Raw genomic sequence first — 21,766 nt, forward strand, 5'->3', positions numbered from 1 at the left:
GTTTTATTTTCGAGTAAGATTTAAATTCGAGGAGGGTGCGTCGCGGTTGAAGTATAAGTGCGTCACGGTTGAAGTAAAGGTGCGTTAAGATTGAACTAAAGGTGCGTCGTGACTGAACTGAAGGTGCATCACGACTGAACTAAAGACGCATTATGATTGAACTGAAGGTGTGTCACGACTGACCTATAGATGCGTCATGACTGAACTGAAGATACGTCGTGACTGAACTAAAGGTGCGTCATGACTGAACTGAAGATGCGTCATGATTGAATTAAAGGTGTGTCATGACTGAACTGAGGGTGCGTCACCATTGAACTAAAGGTGTGTCATGACTGAACTGAAGATGCGTCACAATTGAATCAAAGGTGCGTCAGGATTGAAGTAAAGGTGCCTCCTGCCTGAAACTTAGGTGCGTCACCATTGAAGTAAAGGTGCGTCACAGTTGAAGTGGAAGTGCGTCATAGTTACAGTAAAAGTGCGTCACTTAAATCTTCATACAACTAAGTTATTAGAGATTTGTCTGCTTACTTCGAATAAGACTTGACGTACTTGAACCACGAGTGCGTCACGAGTGCGTCAGTCTAACTCCTCAGGCTACATCAAAACTTCTTAACTAAAAAGTTTCACGAACTCTTTTGACGTTACTAAAATTATTACTACACGTCTCATGCTTAACACCATAAATTTAGTAAAAAAATATTTATCTCAAACTGTGTTAAACCCAATAGTCACCTTCTTTGTACGAAGAGTTAATATCTGTTCAAATGAACTTAATGAACCTCCGTGAACATAAAAGTCTAACAAAAACGATCGACAAATTAAGAATTTGATCTCGCAATTTGTTGATTAACTCCGAAATACACGTCAGAGAGATAATTACTAATGAGAAAGTCCCCGGTGTCTCCTCGTAACGAAACATGAAAGAAAATACGCGTTGTCTCTAGTCTTACGGAAGGTTCTCCAAGCTTGAAGAGGTTCTTCAATTTTCTCCTTGCTTTATCCTCTTTCGCGTCTTGTCGCATCGTGCGTAATCCACTTCATCATCAACGAGCCTCGACGTGTCACCGTTCTACAAGAAGTACGCTCGTCTTTGTGTTTTTTTCTCCCTCTGTTCGTCAGACCGAGTTAACATCTGCTCCGCTCTATCTTCTACTAACGGAAGTACACAACCGGTTACTCGGTTCTGTAAACTTTAACGATGAAATATCTCGCACGAACCTTCCAGCGAAATATTCGTCAATTCGATAAATTGATTCATCCAGAAAATTGTGTAACTTCAAAGACACACGGATGAGGTATCAGCCATCACCGAAGGGGGGTACACAAAATAAACGGTTAATTATAGAAAACTTGTGAACGTAGAATAATTAGCCGAAGTTTTAGCGAGAAACGAAATTTCTCTCGCGTTGACGCGCGCACGCAGAGGATTTTCCAGGTGACCGCCGTGAAAAACGCCGTGCGAACGGGGATGCATCGATAGTTTTTAACTGGAAAATATTGACCGGCCGACGGGTAACACCTGACCGATCCTTTGGAGTGGCAGTAATCGCGTTGTCCCAAAGTTTAGCCGATAAACCGGCTGCAACACCTGTTATACGTAGCGTGAACTTCCTTGCGCCCGAGGGAGAGATAAGTGGATTAAGTTCTCCGTTGCTGATATCCTGTTGGCTAATAGGTTAAGGTACATGACACCTGTAAATAACCGAACAGTTGCACCGGTATCGAGTTACTTGCCGCGGTCAGGCAATGGACAGGGACTTTTTAAACTGGATGGTTTCGATTTGGAGATTTGGGGAATTTGGGGAATTTGGAGAATTTGGGTAATTTAGATAATTTAGGAAATTTGGGTAATTTGGGGGATTTTGGAATTTAGGAAATTTGGGGAATTTGGGAAGTTAATGAATTTGGGGAATTTTTGAATGTAGGGAATTTGGGAAATTTGGAGAATTTGGGAAACTTGGGAGTTTGGGGGTTTGGGGAATTTGGGAAATTTGGAAAATTTCGAGAATTTGGAAAACTTGGGAATCTAGGGAATTTGAGAAATTTGGGAATTTGGGGAATTGGGAATTTGGGGAATTGGGAATTTGGGGAATTGGGAATTTGGGGAATTGGGAATTTGGGGAATTGGGAATTTGGGAATTTGGGAATTTGGGAATTTGAGGAATTGGGAAATTGGGGAATTGGGAATTTGGGGAATTGGGAATTTGGGGAATTGGGAATTTAGGAATTGGGAATTTGAGGAATTGGGAAATTGGGGAATTGGGAATTTGGGGAATTGGGAATTTGGGGAATGGGAATTTGGGAATTGGGAATTTGGGGAATTGGGAATTTGGGGAATTGGGAATTTGGGGAATTGGGAATTTGGGAATTGGGAATTTGGGGAATTGGGAATTTGGGGAATTGGGAATTTGGGGAATTGGGAATTTGGGAATTTGGGAATTTGGGAATTTGAGGAATTGGGAAATTGGGGAATTGGGAATTTGGGGAATTGGGAATTTAGGAATTGGGAATTTGAGGAATTGGGAAATTGGGGAATTGGGAATTTGGGGAATTGGGAATTTGGGGAATGGGAATTTGGGAATTGGGAATTTGGGGAATTGGGAATTTGGGGAATTGGGAATTTGGGGAATTGGGAATTTGGGAATTGGGAATTTGGGGAATTGGGAATTTGGGGAATTCGGGAATTTGGGGAATTGGGGATTTGGGGAATTCGGTAATTTGGGGAATTTGGAGAATTTGGAGAATTTGGAGAATTTGGAGAATTTGGGAAACTTGAGTATTTTGGAATTTTAGGGAATTTGGAAAATTTGGAAATTTGAGGAATTCAGGAATTTGGGGATTTGGGGAATTCTAGAATTGGGAGATTTGGGGATTTGGGGGAATTTATGGAATTTATGGAATTTATGAAATTTATGGAATTTATGGAATTTAGGAAATTTGGGAAAGTTGGAGAATTTGGAAAACTTAGGAATTTGGGGAATTTGGAGAACTTAGGAAATTTGAAGAATTTGAGGAATTTGGAAATTTTGGGAATTTAATGAATTCAGAGAATGTAGGGAATTTATTAAATTTAGAGAATTTTGGGAATTTCAGGAATTTGAGGATTTGAAAATTTTAGAACTTAGAAACTTGTGAATTTGAATAGTTAGAAATTAAAAATCTAGGGAGTTCAGAAATTTTGAAGATTTACAAATTTATAATCTTAGAGTCTAATACCTTATAAGCTTTGAAATATAGGAACTTTAATACTCCGAAACATATGAATTTATTTACTTCGTTTTCTATTTTCTTCTCTGCACAGCAGACATGTCCCTTCCCTTATTTCCTTCAACCTCCGAACTTAATAATTTAACTTCCTCCTCCATTTCAAAGCGCCAACCCGCAAACCTAAATTTGAAGCCAAAAGAAAATAAGAATAATTAATACGCGAAACTGATCTAATCAGCAGAGTGTTCGGACGTCTGAAAGGGTAGCTGTTTTACAGTTAGTACGCATGGTGCATGCATTGTTAAACGGTGGTGGTCTCGGGCGGAGTTACTGCCCGGATATGGGTCTCTTTGACCGTTGATTACAGCGGATGCGGGAGAACGAGGCGACCTTAGGACGCCTTCAGCAGCAAGGAGTCGGCATACCTTCGGAGGAACGGGAACGGGAAAGGGAAAGGGAACGTTGGAGTCTTTTAAGGGCGGCAAGGGACGAAGCCGATCGAAGTCTCAGCCTAGCGGCTAGTTTGGCTGACAAAGAAGCCGCCCTTTCGCACGCACACGCGACCATAAAAGAGGTACGCTCTTTGTAACCTTCTAGTTAGGTATTATGCACTCTAACTGATCGAACACCTTCTTTTATCAAATTATTTTGTGTGAAGACTCTTCTGTTTGAAGACAAATCTCTTCAAAGATTTGTGTTTTTACGAATTTAAAATTTGTATTCATTTTTTAAGGCAGTAAGTTACAGCTTCATTTCTGCCTTATTATGCACTCTAACTGATCGAACACCTTCTTTTATCAAATCATTTTGTGTGAAGACTCTTCTGTTTGAAGACAAATATCTTCAAAGATTTGTGTTTTTGCGAATTTAAAATTTGTATTCATTTTTCAAGGCAGTAAGTTACAGCTTCATTCTAAAAATCCTCAAATTTATGCCTATATTCACAATTCTCTACATTTCTAAATTTTCACAATTTCATTTTCAAATTCCCCAAATCTTTAAACTTCCAAATCCCTACGTCTCCAAATTCCCACTTGCCCACATCTTCAGTTCCCCAAATTTCTCAAATCCCTAAATTTCCAGAACTCCAACTTCAAATCTCCCAAATCCCTGCTCCTCCAAAACTCCACCTGCCCATATTCTCAATTCCCCAAATCCCTAAATTCGCCAAAACTCTAAACTTCCAAATCCTTACGTCTCCAAATTCCCACTTGTCCACATCTCCAGTTGCCCAAATTTCTCAAATCCCTAAATTTCCAGAACCCCAACTTCAAATCTCCCAAATCCCTGCTCCTCCAAAACTCCACCTGCCCATATTCTCAATTCCCCAAATCCCTAAATTCCCCAAAACTCTAAACTTCCAAATCGCTACGTCTCCAAATTCCCACTTGTCCACATCTCCAGTTCCCCAAATTTCTCAAATCCCTAAATTTCCAGAACCCCAACTTCAAATCTCCCAAATACCTACACCCCCAAAACTCCACCTCTCAATTTCCCAAATCCCTAAATTCCCCAAAACTCCAAATTTCCAATTTCCTAAATCCTCAAATATGCAAAATTCCAAAATCCGTAAAATTTACACTCAGCCATAAATGTAATGAAGAGTCGAAATGGATTAGCAAAAGTAGAAAGGTATGTAAATTTGGTGAGGTGCGTGATTCGAACGCGTTCCAAAGTAGCCCTCGAGCCATCAGTTTTAAACTCGTTAACCGTAGGAGGCTCGTTTATGCACACCGTCGAGGACAATTTGAGGGCTCAAAGCAGACTCACCCTCCGAGTAATTGCATGTACGAGCCAAGAGATGCTTCTTACCTAACTGCTCGTAATCACATTATATCGATCCGCTGTCCAATATTTTGAACACCCGATTTGCCCTTAACTACCTTTGCTGTTAGGGTTTATCAAATATTTTAGTCTATGTTTTATACTGTTATTATTAATATAGGTTCGTGTAGGTACTTTCTAAATTCTATTTACTTCATTACATAGCTTACTTCGTTATATTATAGTTTATTACTAGGTGATACAATTGAAAAATATATTTCACATATGTTACATACTTGCAGCTTCATATGTCATTTCATATGTACTTTAAAACAGTTGTTGCAGGAGAGAAAAAATTAAAAATGTATGTTACACTACTGCAATATTATGTATTTAAGGGTTGAAGTGCAGTGAGACTTGATTTTAATACATATTTTATTAGTGGATGATGATACAATTCAAACATGTGTATATTTCACATATGTTACTCTTCTGCAACTTCATATGTCACTCAGTATACACTTTAAAATAGTTGTTGCAGTAGAGAAAAAATTAAAAATGTATGTTACACTACTGCAATATTATGTATTTAAGGGTTGAAGTGCAGTGAGACTTGATTTTAATACATATTTTATTAGTGGATGATGATACAATTCAAACATGTGTATATTTCACATATGTTACTCTTCTACAACTTCATATGTCACTCAGTATACACTTTAAAATAGTTGTTGCAGTAGAGAAAAAATTAAAAATGTATGTTACACTACTGCAATATTATGTATTTAAGGGTTGAAGTGCAGTGAGACTTGATTTTAATACATATTTTATTAGTGGATGATGATACAATTCAAACATGTGTATATTTCACATATGTTACTCTTCTACAACTTCATATGTCACTCAGTATACACTTTAAAATAGTTGTTGCAGTAGAGAAAAAATTAAAAATGTACGTTACACTACTGCAATATTATGTATTTAAGGGTTGAAGTGCAGTGAGACTTGATTTTAATACATATTTTATTAGTGGATGATGATACAATTCAAACATGTGTATATTTCACATATGTTACTCTTCTGCAACTTCATACGTCACTCAGTTATACACTTTAAAATAATTCTTGCAGTGGAGCAAAAATTAAAAATGAATGTTGTAGTACTGAAATATAATGTATTTAAGGGTTGAAGTCCACTGACACCTGATTTCAATACATATTTTATTAGTGAATAATAATACTGTTCAGAGGAGTGTACATTTCACATATGTTACCCTTCTGCAACTTCATACGTCACTCAGTTATACACTTTAAAATAATTCTTGCAGTGGAGCAAAAATTAAAAATGAATGTTGTAGTACTGAAATATAATGTATTTAAGGGTTGAAGTCCACTGACACCTGATTTCAATACATATTTTATTAGTGAATAATAATACTGTTCAGAAAAGCGTATATTTCACATATGTTATACTTCTGCAACTTCATACGTCACTCAGTTATACACTTTAAAATAATTCTTGCAGTGGAGCAAAAATTAAAAATGAATGTTGTAGTACTGTAATATAATGTATTTAAGGGTTGAAGTCCACTGACACCTGGTTTCAATACATATTTTATTAGTGAATAATAATACTGTTCAGAGAAGCGAATATTTCACATATGTTACCCTTCTGCAACTTCATACGTCACTCAGTTATACACTTTAAAATAATTCTTGCAGTGGAGCAAAAATTAGAAATGTATGTTGTAGTACTGTAATATAATGTATTTAAGGGTTGAAGTCCACTGACACCTGATTTCAATACATATTTTATTAGTGAGTAATGACACAATTCAGAAAAGTGCATATTCCACATATGTTACCCTCATATGTCACTACCCAGTGCACTCATTAAAACATACCTTGAAACATATATTATTGCAACTCAAATATCATCCACAAACCTCAAAAATACCATAAAATAATAGAATTAAAAAACTAGTATTACTAAACTAGTATTTAAAATATGACACAGCAATAATATAATAAATCCTATAAAATAACATACCTTGAAACATATATTGTTGTAATACAAATATCATCCACAAACCTCAAAAATACCATAAAATAACAGAATTAAAAAACTAGTATTACTAAACTAGTATTTAAAATATGACACAGCAATACTATAATAAATCCTATAAAATAACATACCTTGAAACATATATTGTTGCAATACAAATATCATCCACAAACCTCAAAAATAACATAAAATAACAGAACTAAAAATCTAGTATTTAAAATATGACACAGCAATAATATAATAAATCCTATAATAAATCCCGTAACAAAGTCCTCTACTCTAACAAACGCAGATCACCTCACCTCTTCACCCTCCTCCAAAAGATACCAGAAAGAATTCACCTCACAGAAAAAGTGTTGGTGCAGTTGCAGCGTCAATTGGCGGAAAGAGGAGGAGGCGGAATCTGCTTGAGCGACCAGGAATCCTTGGTCTCGTTCCCGAGGGGTAGCGTGAATGGGGCAGCAACGCCGGGCGCCGGAAGCAGCAGCGGGGGCGGTGGTTGCGGTATCATCCCTCATATGAATTCTCAGCCGCCGTTGGGAAGCACCGAACTGGGAGTGAGTGTCGGGAACGTGGGGAACGCGGCCGGCGCCGGATCCTCCGGTGGACAGGCTGGTGATCGAGGAAGCTGCAGCGCTGACAGTGGTGTACGGGGGTCCAGCGATCGGGAGAGCGGAGGGGCGACCAGCGTCGGTGGAAACCTTTCCGATTCGACCACGGACGGTAAGAAAAGTTCGTGTTTCAAATTCTTATCTATTTTAAAACGTTTTAGTACTATTTTGAAATCGATCAACTCGAACTGATAATTAGACTGGGGATGTTGATGATATGTAGGGGGTTGGAATTCAAAAGGTGACTTCAAGAGGTTATAGTTTAGGAACTCTTGTGGAGTTCATAGTAGGTACATTATTTTGAACCAGAAAAATATAAATGTGATAATTATTTTGGAAAATATAAATGTGATAATTATTTTGAAAAATATAAATGGGAAATTTATATGGAGGTCTGAATGTATGATAATAGAAGATGTATATGATGAGATATGAAGATGATACAAGAGGTGTATAGTTAGATCTGACATCTGACTGACATCTTTAAGTTATAATTAACTAAAAGGTATTTTGCAATAAATCCATATGTAGATAACGTAGCAGGTAGCATCACAAGTGTTAATTGTTACTGCTGTCTGGTTTGCAGTGTTTGTACATACGTGTAAGGCTACTTCACTCAAGTACCTATATCAAATTGATGTGTGGAGGCAAATGGAGAGCATTTGTTGAACTCTGTAAAATTGTGTAATTCATTTTGATAAAATTTAGTTGCACTTTCAATTCAAATAATACGTGAACATCCGCAGTCTAATGATGTACAGCTAACAGAATAATTACTATATTAATTAAAGATTACTATAATGATCATGTGCATTGACTATTACTATTAATAATATACAAATACAGTTTTTGTGAATGTAGAGTATATAAATGAGCAAACAGTACAGAGTATGTATAATTTAGAGTTGATCGATTTGGACACCGATAATATTATGTAGTATATAAAAAGAATTTAAATAGTAAATAAGGAAATGTGTTCTGAATTTGTCCTATTAGTTCATACTTTCATTGTGCATCAGTTAGAATGCCTGGTATGCGTAGGGATCCTGAATCATTTCTTTAAAGTATGATATAGTCGTTATTATTCATCACAGCACCGACGCTGTGGAACATATGTAACTACAGTTGCATTTAGGTACACTCGAGTGCAACGTACGCTTTCTTGAGATTGATCTTTTTTAAGATGTTGAGATACACAAACTTTTTGAATGTTAAGGTTTGAGATCCTATCGTTTCTAGATTCCACCTTCTTCATATTCCACTTTTACTAGATTCTACGTCTTCCAGATTCCACCTTCTCCAAATCCCAATTTTCCCAGATCCCACCGTCCCTAGATTCCACCTTTTCCAGACTCAATCTTCCCCAGATTCCACTTTCCTCAAATCCCACTTTTCTCAGATTCCACCTTCTCCAGATCCCACCATCCCAGGATCGCACCTTCCCAAGATACCACCTTCCTCAAATTCAATCTTCCCTAGATCCCACCTTCTCCATATTCCACTTTTCTCAAATTCCACCGTCCCTAGATTCCACCTTCCCCAGATCCCACCATCCCAGAATCCCACCTTCGCAAGATACCATCTTCCTCAAATTCAATCTTCCCTAGATCCCACCTTCTCCAGATCCCACCTTCCTCAGATCCTACCTTCCTCAGATCCCACCATCCCAGGATCCCAACTTCCCAAGATACCACCTTCCCCAAATTCAATCTTCCCTAGATCCCACCTTCTCCAGATCCCACCTTCCTCAGATCCCACCTTCCTCAGATCCCACCTTCCCCAGATCTCACCTTACCAAGCTACCATCATCCCCAAATTCAATCTTCTCCAGATCCCACCTTCCCTAAATATCACCATACCTAGGTTCCACCCTCTCCAAGTCCCACCGTCCCAAAATCCCAACATCGCGAACTCCCAAAACCACACCCCAACACCTCCAATCCCATCATCCTATCTAAAAATCTTCTGCCTCTATACCTCCAAATTTCCCGATACCCACACGCATATCCCACGTCCCTCCTATTACCCAGAACCTAGACCCACGTCCCTAGACCAGAAAATTGCTATATTCCTAAACGCACACCTCTCGAAAAGTCCACATCCCCATCCGACACATCCACAAACCCTCGAAAAATAAAATATTCCGTGTAAACTAGCGACGTACACAAATATTACGCACCCAGTCGCGATATTTTCCCCAGGAAAGGTCAGATTTGCTGTTGACTGTACAAGAAGCGGTAAGATTAATCGCCCGGTTAAAGCGCATTACGGTGCATCCGTCGTTGGAGAGTCGGCGGAATAAAGAAAGGGAAAAAAGGATTTGATAGGTTCCATCAACCACGAGTGTTAGTCGAACGTAGGTGGTGCGCTAATCGAGCGCGTTTCCTTCGTATATTATTCAGCCGTTTGCCGTGTCGGTGCATTAAAACGGATTGATCGATTTGCCTTAGGACAATCGAGCGTGGTCAGACATGAAATACGCGGGCTGCATATTTCATGGCAGCGCCATGAATTTTAAAGCGAAACATTATTTTCTGGGCAAACAGCTGTTCGGTACCGCCACCGTATTTTAATTATACTTTCATGAAATATACCGGTCCCGATTATTGTTATTATTAAACGCGATTAGTCGAACACTGATTCAATCTCGGCTCGTTAATGATTATAATTCGTCTGTGGGTCGATGAGTCGGTTAAATATGTGCATGTTTTAGCGATGAACCGTTATAATCAACTATTAATTGTTAACTCGATTGATTTCGATTCGTTTACGCAGGGTATTGTTGGTAATTATATCTTTGCACTATTTTGACGCACTGGTGACGCACTGATGACGCACTGATGACGCCTTCATATCACTCGTGACGCAGTGATGACGCACTCGTGACGCACTTATGGTAGTCGTGGCGCACCCCTGACGCACTTACAGCACTCGTGACGCACACCTGACGCACGTATTGCACTCGTGACGCACCCCTGACGCACTTACAGTCCTTGTGACGCACCTTTGACGCACTTACTGTACTCGGGACACATCCTTGGCGCACTTAGAATACTCGTGACGCACCCTTGACGCACTTACAGTACTCGCGACGCACCCTTGACGCACCGATTGTGCCCGTGACGCACTCTTGACGCACCGATAGTACTCGTGACGCACCCTTGACGCACTAATAATACAGCTGACGCACTTATAGTAGCCGTGACGCACTCTTGACGCACTTACAGTACTCGCGACGCACCATTGACGCACTTATAGTACTCGTGACGCACTCGTGACGCACTTACAGTACTTGTGACGCACCTTTGACGCACCGATAGTACTCGTGACGCACTCTTGACGCACTTACAGTAACCGCGACGCACCCTTGACGCACCGATTGTGCTCGTGACGCACTCTTGACGCACCGATAGTACTCGTGACGCACCCTTGACGCACTAATAATACAGCTGACGCACTTATAGTAGCCGTAACGCACTCTTGACGCACTTACAGTACTCGTGACGCACCCTTGACGCACGCACTGTACTCGTGACGCACTCTTGACGCATCGATAGTACTCGTGACGCACTAATAATACAGCCGACGCACTTATAGTATTCGTGACGCACCCTCGACGCAGTTACAGTACCCGTGACGCACATTGACGCACCCTTGGCGCACCGATTGTGCACGTGACGCACTCTTAATGCACCGATAGTACTCGCGGCGCACTAATAATACAGCTGACGCACTTGTAGTAGTCGTGACGCACCCTCGACGCACTTACAGTAATCATGACGCACCCTTGACGTACTCGTGATGCACTGATAATACTCCTGAAGCACCCTTGACGCACTGACAATACTCGTGACGCACCCTTAACTTACCCTTGACGCACTCGTACTTCGTGATCAACTTTACTCGAATTTTACACGCGTAGTAGAATCAATAATAAATTCATAACGTCAATTAACGATTAAAAAATATTTCAATAACGTTTAAGAACATTCCAATAACGTGCAACATAAAGAACAAGCAGACGTGCCATATAACACTAAAATCCTGCAATAAAACGTGTAAAAGCAGTATCCAAGGGACAATGAATCTGAAAAATCTCATCCATCAAGTTCGATCAAAAATGCAACAAAAAGTTCTGATTTTGATTGGAAAAAGAAATACGAGGGTTGACATCGGATCCTCGTGAAAAACACTTTTTTTTTTACTTGATATATTTCCGCGCAGGCACACCGACAATTACGGTCGAGGGAAGCGGTCTCGACATGGACAGCATCTCCGTGGTATCCTCCATTGCACCATCCCACATGTACCAGTGTAAGTGTCCAAACATAAAATCGCTGATCGTCGTCTCCTTTACCGTTTCTTCATCATCCTTTCGTCCAGAGGATTCCTCTGCATCTGTGTGTTTCTCTCTTTTCTTATCTCTCTTTACTCTATCTCTGTGTTTCTTTCTATTTTCTCTACCTGTCTATTTACGAACGAATAATATCTCTGCTTTTGATCGAAAAGTTGCTTGGATCTTTCGCTGCGGAGAAAAATTCAACAGATATTTCGAGAGGAAATGCGGTCGAATTTTTCAGAGAGATCTCTTTGTAACTCTGTTAACCCGTGTTGTGTATGCATATTTGTGTGTGGGAACTGTTTCGAGAGGATAAACAGCGGTAATTGATTACGTCGTCGTTTGTTATTAATTTGCTAGTCTGTGGAAATTGTGCAGACGGTAATTAATATTGAAAGTTAATATTGAAGGTGATGCATGCGCATGCACGTGTTGCGGTCAATCATTTGGTAATATCCGGACAGTGTGTGCACTCGAATGGCACAGGTGCTGTTCACTTTGCTACTCAGATTGTACTTTTTCAAGTTTACAGATTTTACTGGTTTATGACTTTTCTATTTCTTTTTCGAGTTTCTGTGTATACGAATTTCCTTGAATTTCCTTCATTTTTTTTAAGTTTATTTCCAATCTCCAAATCTTATGTCTGAAGTCTCCAAAACATATATTGTACGTACATATTCTCAAGAACCAAAGTTATCGAGTCTCTGTGAACCTAAATCATTATACCCTCTATTTCTAAATATCTAAATCTTCATTTTGTACGAATTTACAAGATGCAAATACACAAGTTCTGAAATTCGTATGTCTTTACATTTTTAAGCCTCCAAGTCCCCAGTTCTTTAAACCTCCTATTTTCAAAGCTCTACAATCTTCACATTCCTAAATGTTCACATTGTAACAATTCACTAATCCTAAATTCACAAGTTTTGACATTTCTGTGTCTTGAAATTTTCAAACTTTCAAATTAATAAATCCTGAGGACATCGAATTTTTGAGTCACAAAATTCTCAAGATTCCAAGTTCCTAATGTTCGAAGTCACCAAATCTTCAAGTCTTCAAATGTCTAAGTTCTGATGATCCTAAATCCTCAAAATCCCAAGTCCTCAATGTAATAAGTCCCTAAAATACTGAATTCCCAAAAGTACTAAGTCTTCAAAGTACTGAGACTCCAGAATACTAAGTCCATAAAGTACTAAGTCCTTAAAATCCCAACTCTCCAAAAAATCCCAAGATCCCAAAACCCCAAATCTCTGAATTCCCAAGTGTTCAAAGTTCCAAGTCCCCACAATCCTTAAATTTCCAAAATCCCCAAAATCTCCAACTCTCCAAAGTCCCAACACTGCAGAATTCCAAAGTCCCAACTCTTCAAAGTCCCAACTCTCCAAAGTTCCAACTTTCCAAAGTCCCAAATCCCCAAAGTCCCAACTCTCCAAAGTCCCAACTCTCCAAAGTCCCAACTCTCCAAAGTCCCAACTCTCCAAAGTCCCAAATCCCCAAAGTCCCAAATCCCCAAAGTCCCAACTCTCCAAAGTCCCAAATCCCCAAAGTCCCAACTCTCCAAAGTCCCAACTCTCCAAAGTCCCAAATCCCCAAAGTCCCAACTCTCCAAAGTCCCAAATCCCCAAAGTCCCAACTCTCCAAAGTCCCAACTCTCCAAAGTCCCAACTCTCCAAAGTCCCAAATCCCCAAAGTCCCAAATCCCCAAAGTCCCAACTCTCCAAAGTCCCAACTCTCCAAAGTCCCAACTCTCCAAAGTCCCAAATCCCCAAAGTCCCAACTCTCCAAAGTCCCAAATCCCCAAAGTCCCAACTCTCCAAAGTACCAACTCTCCAAAGTCCCAAATCCCCAAAGTCCCAAATCCCCAAAGTCCCAACTCTCCAAAGTCCCAAATCCCCAAAGTCCCAACTCTCCAAAGTACCAACTCTCCAAAGTCCCAACTCTCCAAAGTCCCAAATCCCCAAAGTCCCAACTCTCCAAAGTCCCAAATCCCCAAAGTCCCAAATCCCCAAAGTCCCAACTCTCCAAAGTCCCAAATCCCCAAAGTCCCAACTCTCCAAAGTCCCAACTCTCCAAAGTCCCAAATCCCCAAAGTCCCAACTCTCCAAAGTCCCAAATCCCCAAAGTCCCAACTCTCCAAAGTACCAACTCTCCAAAGTCCCAAATCCCCAAAGTCCCAAATCCCCAAAGTCCCAAATCCCCAAAGTCCCAAATCCCCAAAGTCCCAAATCCCCAAAGCCCCAAATTCCCAAAATCCTTGCAGTCCCAAAAATCCCAGAAATCCCCAAAATCCCCAAAATCCCCAAAATCCCCAACTCCCCAAAACCAATACTTGCAATAAAAAAAATTAAATCGCCCTCAAGTCTCACAGTAACAAACAGAGCTGTATGTTCTTTATGTTGCATCAACTGTCGTAACAATAACCTAACCAGAAATGCGTTTTCTGGTGCCGAGGGAGAACTACTTATCCTAGAAGCATAATCAAGCTTCCACAATATTTAATAGAGTATAGGAATCCTGACTTCATAAATCATGTTGTGTTTTCAGCAGCGACTACACCGAAGGACTGCAGTCCCACGCTGTCGCCTCTGAACGCGTTCTCCAGGTCCATGGACAACTCGTCGTTGTCAAGATCTGTGGAACAGTTATCGAGTCCTTTGGAGTCTGAACCTAGAAGGAACAAACAGAGCACGCCTATCGCTGCGCCTGCTGCGCATTCGAGATCGTCCGCCACTCGTGGAGGCACGTGGGGATCCATTTCTAGGTAAGAGTTGCAATTCTTAGCTGATTGAGTGCATAACTCATTTCTCTGAAAATTTGTAAACGAAAGAAACAGTGAAGTTCACCTTAATCCTCAAGGTATCTTATCAGTTCTCTTAAGATCCTCAATCTTATCATGCAGTACTTCATCAGAGTCCCAAAGAAACAAGTGCAAACTTAACTATCTAAGATTATTGATTTTGCAGCCTAAATGGTTTCACAGTAATGTACAGCATCTTCCTAGCTCAAAGACAGTCTTGTCGTGTCGATTTTCAGAGTGTTCGCTCGTTCGCGACATCGAAAAGCAGCCAATAATTCGAGTGGAGGAAGCGGAAGTAACGAGGGCTCGGACGGATTTGATCCTTATCGATCATGGTCGCCCCTTACGGAGGAAGGCTATGCCGAGAAGCTTCGTTTACTCAGAGAAGCTGCATCCGTGCCTATGGAGCGGTGGAGGGCACCCACTGTCCTCGCTTGGTTAGAAGTAGCCCTTGGAATGCCACAGTATGGACCGCGGTGCGCTGAAAATGTTAAGTCTGGAAAAGTAAGTCATATAAACCTTTTTACTGTAAACCTAGCTAGCGTAACTTTCATCAAATTTGTCATTCAACGTTTATTAATTCTTATTAACAATCTGCAGGTCTTGCTGGAGCTGAGCGACGCAGAATTGGAAGCGGGACTAGGAGTAACGCACCCTCTCCACAGGAAAAAGTTGCGTTTAGCCATCGAGGAACATCGGCACCCAAGTCTCGTTCGTTATCCGTGCATCGCACAACTGGGTCACACCTGGGTCAGCTCTGAATGGTTACCCGACCTTGGTCTCGCTCAGTATTCCGAAAGTTTCGCTACCAATATGGTGGACGCACGGATGCTCGATCATCTCAGCAAAAAAGAACTGGAGAAGTTACTCGGTGTGACCAGAAAGTTTCATCAGGCCAGCATCGTGCACGGCATTCATCTGTTGCGGATGCTCAACTATGATCGTCAGGTACTTTGTTGCTTAGTCGAACTTTGTAACATGAGATATATCTTGGGTTTCCACAGGCACTTGCTGTGAGGAGACATCAGTGTGAGCAGGTTGACACGGATCCTTTGGTTTGGACGAATCAGAGGTTCATTCGGTGGGCTAGGAATATTGATCTAACTGAATACGCAGAGAATTTGAAAGGTATATGAATATGTAGTCATTTTCCTTAGACTTTCAGCTTTGAATTGATGTGCTACAAGTATAGTTTCGTAACACTTTTCTGTTATGAAATTTTATCAGACTTTGTAGACTTCAAAACTTGTCATGTTACATTATAAATTTTAATAAATGGATTACATATGTATGTTCATCAGACTTGAAACTTAAAATTGATCTACCATAAGGAGAATCATATCAACAGTGTTAATAAATAGGTTACATAGCTATGTTCATCAGACTTGAAACTTAAAATTGATCAACCATGAGGAGAATCATATCAACAGTGTTAATAAATAGGTTACATAGCTATGTTCATCAGACTTGAAACTTAAAATTGATCAACCATGAGGAGAATCATATCAACAGTGTTAATAAATAGGTTACATAACTATGTTCATCAGACTTGAAACTTAAAATTGATCAACCATGAGGAGAATCATATCAACAGTGTTAATAAATAGGTTACATAGCTATGTTCATCAGACTTGAAACTTAAAATTGATCAACCATGAGGAGAATTATATCAACAGTGTTAATAAATAGGTTACATAGCTATGTTCATCAGACTTGAAACTTAAAATTGATCAACCATGAGGAGAATCATATCAACAGTGTTAATAAATAGGTTACATAACTATGTTCATCAGACTTGAAACTTAAAATTGATCAACCATGAGGAGAATCATATCAACAGTGTTAATAAATAGGTTACATAGCTATGTTCATCAGACTTGAAACTTAAAATTGATCAACCATGAGGAGAATCATATCATCAATGTTAATAAATAGGTTACATAGCTATGTTCATCAGACTTGAAACTTAAGATTGATAAACCATAAGTGTAATCATATCATCAATGTTAATAAATAGGTTACATAGCTACATCAGACTTGAAACTGTAAATTGAAACTGTAATTGATCATGAGTAAAATCAGCTATGGTATCTTGTAATACTTTTATGTAATTAAATTATAATAGTGGTAAAATAAATATTTTTGCAAAACAGATTCAGGCGTGCATGGTGCTCTCGTCGTGCTAGAACCATCATTCACCGGCGACACGATGGCCACTGCCCTGGGTATACCACCAGCAAAGCACATGATCAGACGACACCTGACCGCCGAATTGGAAGCCCTCGTCGTTCCAGCAAGGTACTCAGTCTACTATCATCCAGAGGCCACATTGGACAACGCTCACTAATCGACATAAACGTCGTACCTCGTTAGCAATAAACGAGATCGACGTCGCAAAACACAATTCATCGTCTTCGAGCTCTCATTTAAGTTCTCGCTCGAAAGAGAGTACCTTAAGTTTCTTTTTACAATGGGATATTATTTGCGATACTCTCTTTCAGGCTGGGACAAATATATATTAAGGTAGATTCGATGACTCAAAACAGACACATTTGACAATTAATATTATGGCTTATCGGTATACTTTAAAGGGAAATCGCTTATGAGTATAATTTGCAAACGAGCGATGAAGTAATCGTTTCATACCGATAGAGAAATTCATGGATCTACGGTGTTCCATAGAAAAAGCTATTTTAGAGAATATATCGCTGAGATACTTGTCAATTATCTACACGAAGAAAACAGAAGTGTATATCATCCGTGTTTGTACGCATAAAAACGACGCGATAACTATTTACAACGTTACTTCTAGTCTTCAGAAATTTTACAATGGTTACTAATAGATATACACGTAAGTCCACGAAGAGTTTGCAGTTTAGCTTTATAGGTTATTGTGAAATTACTCGATAGGCCTCAATTTTTCAGGGTTTCCACTTTTGATCCATCATTGAAAATGTTCGTTCAAATTCGGGAGAATATCTAATTGACTGTAAATAGCAATCGGGCGAGCTTAAAAAATAGGTAACTTGCACTAGCGTTGATTAAGATCAAAATTTCCGCTTCCGTTGAAGCATTTTTAATAGAAACATATTATCGGGAAATTGTATATAATCAAGAATTAAAGAAAGGGTAATTTAGAATTTAATCACGATTAGAATTAAGACATCGATTCTGCTTTTGAAAGACAAATCAAACGATGAACCGTTCACATTTCTAAGTAGAGGAAGACTTAACTTTACAAGCTATGCTTTGCTTCCTTTTTAGTTAGAAAATGTTATCAAATCTACAAGGTTCTCTGACAGACTTCCTCTATCATTTTCTATCATTTATTCAAACACAAAGTAATCGGTTCATTTCAAACTGACATCGGACATCGTACATATCATAAGAGACCTTAGCTAATCCAACATAGGAGACGAGCACCGAAACGATTAACAATGCAGAAACGCATGATGAGATAGATAATAACTGCAAAGAGGTAACTGTGCATGCTGGCCTGAGTAATCTCGATTGCGAAACGGACAGAACAGGTTTCCGAAGCAGTCAAGTTTGCTCGTGGTTGGTTTAGTATATAAGTACTCATCCGTAATACACACGCCATACTTGGATATATCGGGAATACACACACGTATATACAGTACAGTACAGTCAGAGCCGGCGGAATATACGGGCGAAACGGGCGATGGCCCGGGGCTATTCGAGGGCACCTTGATACTTCTATTATTCCAATGAAAAAAATTGCGTTGCCAATTGAAATTTCTGTAAACTAATTCAGGGGATTAGCAAAATACCTTTGCATAAAATTTGTGAATGTAAAAATTTGGAAGTTTAGGAATTTAAAAATGTAAGAATGTAGGAGATTAAAAATTTGGAAATTTTCCTCTGAAAGAGCTTACAAAGTTTTGTTAAAGGTTCGCCAAAAATGGTTTCGCCCGTTGTCGTATTTACTGTTAAGCCGGCCCTGAGTGCAGTCTCGACATAATGTACATATACAAACATGCAGTATACTCGATGGAATTTATTATCATTATTACTATCATTATTGAAACATTGTACTCGGCACCGCAGCGATTCGCTGGGTCTGCAGTCCACTCGATCGCGGATCCATCGGTAATGTCTCTCATAGCTGAGCCGTAGCCCACAGCTGCCGCCTGCACTGCACTGCGCTATGTACAGCACACGTTAATATTAGTAATACTGGTGTAATCCGTGTTCTGTTTAACCAAACCATCCTATTCATATCAAATCTCACTGTCAAAAATTCATCATTCATCTTTGTACATTCTATTATTTAGAAGATAGTTCAAATCTTTTTGTACAATTTCATGCACTGATCAGACATTTAATTAATTTATTTTTTAAGAGAATTGAATCACGGATCACACCAGCGTGCATTATGATTCCTTTCATCTTTTTCTGATTTGCCAACTTTGATATTTACATTTTTTGATTGTTCGGTGTTTAATCCAACTGATTGAATAGCCAACGATGCCGGGTTGATCCGCTGGATCAACCCTGATCTGTGGTATTCAGTAAATCATATTATTATACATTCTTCTATATCGATGGTGCACAAAATGCTTGTGTATGTATATTTATGTTGTAACTAGATATTCATTATGATACATCTCGTTCTATCGTTGAGCACTTGCAGCGAGCCACTGTTCAATAAGATGTTAACTGAATCACGATCAATTTTGTGTGCCAAAAGTTCAGATCCCTCCACCTGCACAGGACATTCCTTTCATACTTTTCTTGCGTTGTACATTTTTGTTTTGAATTTGAACTGGTGTACAAGGTGAGATCTATGTATACAAAATATCTTTCCATAGTTACACTTGCTGGGAGAGCGAAGGCATAGAAATATGAACTATTGTGCTGTTTCTCTCAATTCTAATTATACTATTCAGTTACAAGACCATCGTTTCAGACATAAATTGATGTATGGTCTCAACATTGACGCATTGATTCACCTTGTATATTCCATTAAATTCAACTCTACAATTTTATCAATCTAAAATTCCTCTATAGAGTTAACAAGTCAATTTCCTCAATTTCACTATCAGAACACTATCCCAAATTCCATGTACACCTTCCCTTCGCAAGGCACTTAGTTTCACATCCCTCAAACATTTTGAGTGCCCTACAAACTCAACGCATGAGTTATCACAAGAATCTCATATGGAATCTTTAATTACACACCATGATATTACCACTGAATATTATCACAGACATTACCACAGAAGTTGAATATAAAAATTAACGTTGCTCTTGTCACAAGTATATCTTGTATATCATTTAACATTGCTCTTGTCACAACTACATCTTGTATATCATATCATATCACAAGTATACCATATGATATATCAAAACACTCAAAATGTTGCCTAACAAACTAAAATAGAGAAAGTACAATTGTACCAAAAGGAGAGAGGTTCGCTGCAAAACGTGCCGAACGTGTGTGTGTCCGCGGTGTCACCAAGGTGTGTGGATATAAACGGTCAGGATGAGTGTACGCAGAAAGGCGTGCATGTAGAGTGGTGTGCGTGTGTGTAGAAGTCAGCTGGAGGTGGTCCCGAGGAACAGCACAGCCGGGGGTCGTCCGATGAGCACCGTGAGCGCAGGCGGTAGCCTCGGTCGTGGCAGCAGGGCCCTTCATCTTCAGCATCATCAGAGCTCCCTGTCGGCCCTTCATATGACCGCCAATCACTCGGGAACTGTCGATAGACGGAGATCCAGCCTCAGGGTAACGTATCGTATAGATTCAAAGACACCCTCTGGTCCATTCACCACTGCACCGGAAACTCGGTGGTATTATTATCGATTTTTCACGTTACGATGCACCCTCTTGGCAGACTTCTTCTATTTTTATTTAATGTAAAAAGAATTTTAGTCATATTCTGCTCTTTTGAGGGTAGGACTCTTTTAAGTAAGACTGATTGGATTTACAGTTGCAGAGATAGTAGGACACATGTGAGGTATTGATCTGGACACGTATGAAGTATTGAGTACTGATCAGGATACATTTGAAGCTGAATTTTGGATTCTTCTAGCAGTTGATTTATGTGGAGTTCAAGCTCCAGGATTTGATACCTTCTTCAAATTAATACGTGGTGTTACGTATCAAAAATGCTACGTAACAAAAATTAGTATTGATCTGGACACATATGAAGTATTGAGTATTGATCTGGACATGTGCAGCTGAATTTTGGATTCTTTTAGCAGTTGATTTATCTGAAATTCAAGCTCCAGGATTTGATACCTGGGTTCTCCAAATTAATACATAGTATTACTTATAAAAAATGCTACGTATCAAAAATTGATCAAATAACCACAGTATTGTTTATTTATATATTACATATTATTTATATATTTATATATTATATATAACATTGTAAAGAGGGAGTTAAAATATTGAATATGTGTCTTTCTAATATAGGAGTCTTTTGTCTGAAGTGGATCTGGAGAAATCAATGTTACAGAAATATCTGAAACGTAGAAGTGAACGAACCTCCTTGACCCACATGTTTCCCAAGAAATGCGTACGTAGTGAAAGATGCTGACTCAGCGTTGCTCAATGAACTCGTGTCAGATCCACAAGAAATCCAATTGTAAGGAATCCAAAAGACTCCTACATAGAACCTATTCAGTTTGAACAAAATGGTGACATTTAACACTGGAAGTAGATAAATGGAAGAAGTCTGCCTCGAAAATCGTGATTAATTATTCACGTCATAGGTGACTTTCTGTATGAAACATTTTGTATATTTATAAAAATATAGAAAGTCATCGTTGACATAATCACAAGTTCACAATAATTGCTCGAGTTTGTTGAAACAATGAATGTTATTAAAGAATGATTCGAGCAATCATTGACTATCACGCACATTTCATAAGTGCTGTCATATTGATTTATTTTGGTTGTACATATTCTTTTGGTTCATTTTTTATTGGCACGATTGCATGGCATCGCTTAGGTAAGGA

At 39.2% G+C, this 21,766-nt stretch overlaps 1 protein-coding gene across 21 annotated transcripts in view; it reads left to right on the forward strand.

The window, feature by feature from the left end:
- Liprin-gamma (liprin protein kazrin) overlaps positions 1-21,766 on the forward strand; it is a 142,087-nt gene that overhangs the window by 116,418 nt on the left and 3,903 nt on the right. For 9 of the 21 annotated variants that reach the window (XM_076534502.1, XM_076534488.1, XM_076534494.1 and 6 more), the window contains 9 exons: positions 3,575-3,781; positions 7,401-7,767; positions 11,871-11,960; positions 14,530-14,746; positions 14,998-15,286; positions 15,383-15,730; positions 15,787-15,910; positions 16,936-17,080; positions 20,339-20,528. In XM_076534502.1, coding sequence (XP_076390617.1) covers positions 3,575-3,781; positions 7,401-7,767; positions 11,871-11,960; positions 14,530-14,746; positions 14,998-15,286; positions 15,383-15,730; positions 15,787-15,910; positions 16,936-17,080; positions 20,339-20,528 — 1,977 coding nt within the window. The remainder of the gene's footprint in view (positions 1-3,574; positions 3,782-7,400; positions 7,768-11,870; positions 11,961-14,529; positions 14,747-14,997; positions 15,287-15,382; positions 15,731-15,786; positions 15,911-16,935; positions 17,081-20,338; positions 20,529-21,766) is intronic. The other 12 variants (XM_076534508.1, XM_076534510.1, XM_076534493.1 and 9 more) reach the window with 11 other exon arrangements.

The sequence above is a fragment of the Megachile rotundata genome, chromosome 8 (assembly GCF_050947335.1).
Source record: "Megachile rotundata isolate GNS110a chromosome 8, iyMegRotu1, whole genome shotgun sequence".
NCBI lineage: Eukaryota > Metazoa > Arthropoda > Insecta > Hymenoptera > Megachilidae > Megachile > Megachile rotundata.